The sequence below is a fragment of the Salvelinus namaycush genome, chromosome 21 (assembly GCF_016432855.1).
Source record: "Salvelinus namaycush isolate Seneca chromosome 21, SaNama_1.0, whole genome shotgun sequence".
NCBI classification, from domain to species: domain Eukaryota; kingdom Metazoa; phylum Chordata; class Actinopteri; order Salmoniformes; family Salmonidae; genus Salvelinus; species Salvelinus namaycush.
In genome coordinates, this window is record NC_052327.1 from 10137194 (window position 1) to 10143193 (window position 6000).

Here is a 6000-nt window from a genome sequence, read left to right on the forward strand (position 1 = left end):
GAGAGTCTTTTACAAAACAATTCTTAGTTTCATTTATAGCCAAGATACACCCCTCTCAACTTACAAAGAATCCTTTACCCGAAAGAAGAGTATCCTATCGCTAGACAGCATCAGATATAAATCATTGTTCAGTTTGATCTCCCAAGACAAGGTTTAAATCTCATGCTTGATACTTCACTGTCTACCAAAACATTACCTCATCCAATGGCATATATCAATTGTCATTTCTAGATACTCCCAAACCTGGACAAACTCAAAATCAGACAGTGAGCCCCTTAGGTCAAATACTAGGTCAAGATAAGGGCAACCTCAGAGGGGACATACAATGTTTCCAAACACGGCCAAACTCCTTCCCCCTATGAGAAAAGTAGGGAGTGACTGGCGTACAGACATTGTATGAGATAACTAACTGGTTCCCCAATTAATAACTCCATCCCGTCACATGGTTTAGGAATAGTTACAAACAACGTTCCCATAAGAAAACAACGTTCCACTCTGTCCTCCTCCCCTTCTAATATTCTACTTAGCACCACATGGTTTAACAGATACATTGACATATGAAGACAAGCCTGACCTCTCCCCTCTCTGGCCCCAAGTTACCAATCCCTAGCTCAGAAGATTCTAATGACAAGTATCTCACAAGCATATGATGAAAATAACATCTTATCTATCTATGTTACTTAGCTAAATCTGATTCTGCCACGACAGTTCCCTGAGACAAATTTTAGCTCACTCCAAACCTGTGATCATATACAGTACACGTGTATTTGATTATTTGATTTGATTGATTTGATTATTTGTCCTTTAAATACTTAATTCTGTGTATTTAGGAATTTTCAAATGTGTGGCCCAAATCAACTACTTCTTTTGGAAGTATTTTCATATACTTTTCTATAAATAGCTTACTTTCCAAATACCTTATTTCAAATACCAAACAGACCAGGTTCAAATGCATGGGAGTATTTTAAATATTTGTATAAATACTCTACATTTCAGTATTTTCAAATACATGCCAATACCTTCCAAATTTACAGTATTTCCAATATTGAACTACTTGTGTTTTCAAATAAAAAAATCTAAATACCTACTACCAAATGTCTTTAAAGTAATTGACATACATAGGCCTACTCTAAATAGTATTTGAACCCAGGTCTGGCTCACTTTCCCAATTATCGTTGTGATTTAATAAATAAAAAAATATATTAAAAAAATTCAAACACACTTTGTCAAACAGCGCTTAATATGTATGATATGTCATCCATGCTTTATCCTGTCTTTGTCTTTGAAGGAGAGGGCCTAAAATTGTGACTGTTCATCGGCCCCATACAACTATTGCTGATTTCAGACCCATGCTTAGGTATGCTGTCTGATTCTGTATGTGTCACGCTTACTGTCATGCTTACTTGCCATGCTTTTACTTGTTATGATCATCATCTCAGTGCAATGTCATTTAGCTTTGTTGTAAAATCTGTCTCTTGCCCTTCTCACAGTTCTGGAAGTGCTCTGTCGTGTGATGCTGAAAAAGGTAAAACATCCCCTGTTGATTTGTTCTCAATAATTTGAACGGATAGGTACAACCGTACTTGCATACCAGTATGGATTTTTACAATACAGTCTATAAAGGTAATTTGATACAGTGCTAAATAAATGTAAAAGCAAATTGGACTGCTTCACTATCAGTTTTGTCCTAGTTTGTTTGTAAAACAATCAGAATGGAGAAAGCCATTAAAACCACTTAGAATTCATTTGTGGCCATCCTAGGGTCATGTACTACTCAAAAGATATTTAGAACTTTCATGATTCAGAATTGTACAAGATATTGTGCTATGATATTTTGGCCATGTCACATTTGAACCATATTGTATTTACACACAGAAAAGTTTCAGACTCGCGTAAGGTTCACTGTTCAAAAATATAATGAAAAGCCTCATAAGTAAATTGTGAAGAGTATAGATGCCTTACTCTGTTTTTACAGTAACTGAGTTAATTGAGTGTGTGAAGACAGAAGATCTGGAAAGGGTAAGTTCCACAACGTGTTTAGTTCCACAGCATTCATTCCTACCATGCATCCTCCTCTGACAGTGTTTTGACATTTACTTTTGACCCCTCACTTTAAAAAATGTAAGATAGTAGACAAATGTGGGTGTACAATTTGAAGCGCTGTAAAGGTAAAGCACAGTAAAGCAAGTTGAAGTACTTTCAAATTGAAACACAGCAAAGTGTAATGACTATAAAGTTGAAGCACTGTCAAGTGTAAGCACTGTAAATTAATATTTTTGTTCACAGCTCACAGAGCTCCACAAACAGGGGGCAGATATTTTCACGCAGGATACTTTGGGCTGCACCTTACTTCATTACGCAGTGGAGGTGGGCTGCAAGGAGATTGTTAAGTACATCATAGACAACGGTAAGAGACTGACCTGTCAAACACTGCAGTTGACTCCCATCACTTTAGGTATTAAGTACTGGTATGACACTGTTTAATTCTTAAGTTCTCGATAATGGAAGCACTCTGCAGTATCACATATAAACCCAATGAACATATTAACATTTTCCATCACTTTTGTGGACCAAACATAAATAAACATTTGAACATATCCAACATGGATGATAGATGTACTGTATGTGAAATAGATAGGGAACTTGTGTTCATATAGATACTGGATGCAATATCTGAATCCTGTCTGTTGTAACACACAGCACCTACCACTCTCCTGGATGTCACCGAAAAAGAGACGTGAGTCATGTTGTCAACTTCCTTTTACATTAAATATCTTGACACAGAGGTCAACTCTCTACTGATTACTATTAAAGCTAAGCTCTGCCCTCAAATAATTAAAATGAAAATCACCTCATCTATATGAATTAGTCAGTTCCTGGAAAAAAGTCTGTCAACTGGGTCAAACCTAGAGCTCCCAGCTACAACACAACCTGATTGACAAATGTCATGTGTGTGCGTGTGTGTCTATGTGTGACACAGAGGCGAGACGGCTCTCCATAAAGCTGCGTTCACGCGTCAGAGGACCATCTGCCACTACCTGGTGGAAGCCGGGGCTTCCCTCATGAAGACTGACCTTCAGGTAAATTACCTTAATGAATCAGGATGATGGTTATCATATTTGCTAGCTCTAGTTCAGTAAAGGCTGATTATAGGGGCCTTTTTTACTTGACCAGGTAAAGGGCTCAATGAATCAGGCTGATGGTTATCATAACAAGGCTGATGGTTATAAAAATGACAAGTTCTAGTCCAGTAAAGGCCTATTTTAGGGGGAAATCGCTGTGTATTCTTTGTAATGGAGATTTCATGTTCTTCTCTGTCAGTGAGAATTGTACCCCTGCAGGATTCCTGGCTGGTCTTATACATCCACAATGGTCTTAGTACACTACACGGTCACCATGGTGAACTGACTCGTGACAAGAAAAAGCCTGTCATCATTATGAGAATATTTTTTACTGTTTACTTGCCAATTCAAAAAGAAGATTGTATGTTTCAGTGTGTTTTTTTGTCATTGTCATCAGAATCAACCAACATGCACAGTTTCACACACACATATCTATACCCCCCCCTCTCTCTTTCTCATCCCCCTTCTTTCTCTCAACCCCCCTCACCACCCCTTTTCTCTCTCTTCACCCTTCCCTCTTTCTCTCTCTCATCCTTCCCCGCTCTCATCCTTCCTCTCTCCACCCCTTCACCCCCCTCTCTCTTTCCACCCCCTTATACCCATCTCCCTTTTACAGGGTGAGACGCCGAAGCGGCGTGCGGAGAAGGCCAATGACCAGGAGCTGGCGGAGTACTTGGAAAACCGCCAGCACTACCAGATGATCCAGCGAGAGGACCAGGAGACTGCCGTTTGATGATCCCACTATTTACCGAAACCGCACCACGCTCTCTCTTTCTCCCTCTCCGTTTGCCATACCTAACAGTAGGAAGTTCTGTAATGGGTTCAAGGGGGGTGGTAGGTGTCTTCCCTCTCTAACAGACCAGGCTAATTACACCATCGAAATAGAATTACTATTTCTATGGGCTACACTCCCAGTATGGGTCGAAGTCTAGAGGCGAGCCAGTGAAGGCAGGTCTTCCTTTCATCCGCTTGCTAGTGATGCTTCAGTTTGACTAGAGTGCTATGTGTAAAGAGTGCATGAATGAAAACCGCTTTTCTTCTATTGCGAATGGGTCCAAGTCCGCTACTACACAGCAAGCGATTGTAAATGAAAGGGCAAATGAAAAAACAACAGCTTTTTGGGGTATTTTCAGGGCTGGAGTAACTGTATCTGAATGTGGCTTTATGAACCTTGTATCTTTCTCCATATGCAATGGCAAGGTATCTATAGGAATGTGTAACGTTTGAGTGTGTCATTGAAATGGATGGAGGTTGCTTTTAACCAGGGATACTGTTTATGTAAGTGTGGGCTTGAGATATGATAGATGCTTTGCCATATTGTATGAAGGCTCATACTTTCCTTTTGAATTCTCGTGACCTCTGGATGTGCTTGTTTACTCGAATGGCAGTATGTTTGCTCTGCTATTGGATATGTAACTTATAACTTATGTCTATCACTGATAAACTGATATATTTAAGAAATGCTGTACTATTTATAGAGAACTGTTTGCGTTTTTGCTTATGATCAAATATTATAAAAGCAGGCATCCTAATAACTCATTATTAAAAGCTGGTTTTGCACTGCCACTCTTATTACAAAAACAATGCTTTGTATTTCTCTATGTGGCTTGAAATTCCTCTTGGTGCATTACATTTAACAGTTCTTAGATATTTATATACCACAGCTTTTAGATATTTTTATGCACTGTGCCCATGTTTGTTACATACAATGTAAATTTGATGTATTTTTCCAAATGTGTACTTTGCAATGTATAGTTTTTCTGTGTATAGGTGAGACGTTCTTATTTACAAGTTGATTACTACATGCTACACAAGTGCAGTAAGAATTCAACAAAAAAACAGTTAACAGATTCCCCAAAATGATCACAAATCACAAATACACTTCTGTATCCATTCTTTAATGCCACATCATTACTACTTTAGTCAACTCTTTGTATATTTCATATATTAGCCAGTTTATGAACACTTATGGAATGTGAGGAGGAAGTTCAGTTCACTTTATTAGCCTTAATCAGTAATTTGTCTCGCATTCCGTTGTCTCAATGAAACTTAATTAAACACTATTGTATGTGCAACCTGACTGCTCAGTCAAGTATCTTACAACAACAGTTTATTTTTCTCTTTACAACTTTTACAAGTATTATCAGAAACATGGCTTGATTATTGTGAAATATAGATTGCTTTTATCAATACTTAGAAATCTTTGCAAGAACTGCCTATTATTTGTTTGCTTTTAAGGGGTTATGAAACGTATATGTGTGTGTTATCAATGCTTTGTTTTGAGTTGCTGTGCAATTCAGGGTTAGAGAATTAGCATCAAGCCATTAAGAATGTCAGAATGACTACTGCTGAACTGTCCATTGTAACTACAGAGATTTCAAAAGATCGTTTTTGTACTTATGAACAGCGATCAGAGTAATGGACAGACCTGTATGAAATGTATTCAAATAAATATTAGTTGTACTGTATATTTGCTCATCAAGCCTGTTTGTTACTGTTTGTTTGGAGAAAAATAAAACTTTAAACATTGATTATCGCAGTTTATGGCTCTGTCACTACTTCACTTTAAAACATACAGTACATTTAGGGTTACTTGATATGTTTAAGTTATGTAAAGCATTGGGATCTGTGTTCAATTGTCTTTTATTTTCTGTGGTTAAAAGAATGAAGAGCATCCTGGCGTTTCAGAATAGGAGTTTTCCCTTTTCGATCATAAAGAATAGGATTACATGGACAGGGGGGACCTCATCTTAGATTAGCATCCCTTTTATCTAATACTATTTGTGGATAAAAGCCCTGTGCTTGATTGGGGAAATCCATGGGATCGGCAAAAGTTCGCAGATTATTTTATTGGCTGTTTCGTTGCTTGATGGCTTGT

At 37.9% G+C, this 6000-nt stretch overlaps 1 protein-coding gene across 1 annotated transcript in view; it reads left to right on the forward strand.

Moving 5' to 3' along the window:
• dgkzb (diacylglycerol kinase, zeta b) overlaps positions 1 to 5653 on the forward strand; it is a 31028-nt gene extending 25375 nt beyond the window's left edge. The window contains exons 25-30 of the mRNA XM_039017176.1: positions 1491 to 1525; positions 1976 to 2019; positions 2287 to 2407; positions 2701 to 2737; positions 2981 to 3080; positions 3739 to 5653. Of these exons, the coding sequence (XP_038873104.1) occupies positions 1491 to 1525; positions 1976 to 2019; positions 2287 to 2407; positions 2701 to 2737; positions 2981 to 3080; positions 3739 to 3855 (454 nt within the window). The 3' untranslated portion in view covers positions 3856 to 5653. The remainder of the gene's footprint in view (positions 1 to 1490; positions 1526 to 1975; positions 2020 to 2286; positions 2408 to 2700; positions 2738 to 2980; positions 3081 to 3738) is intronic.
• The last annotated feature ends 347 nt before the right edge of the window (positions 5654 to 6000 follow it).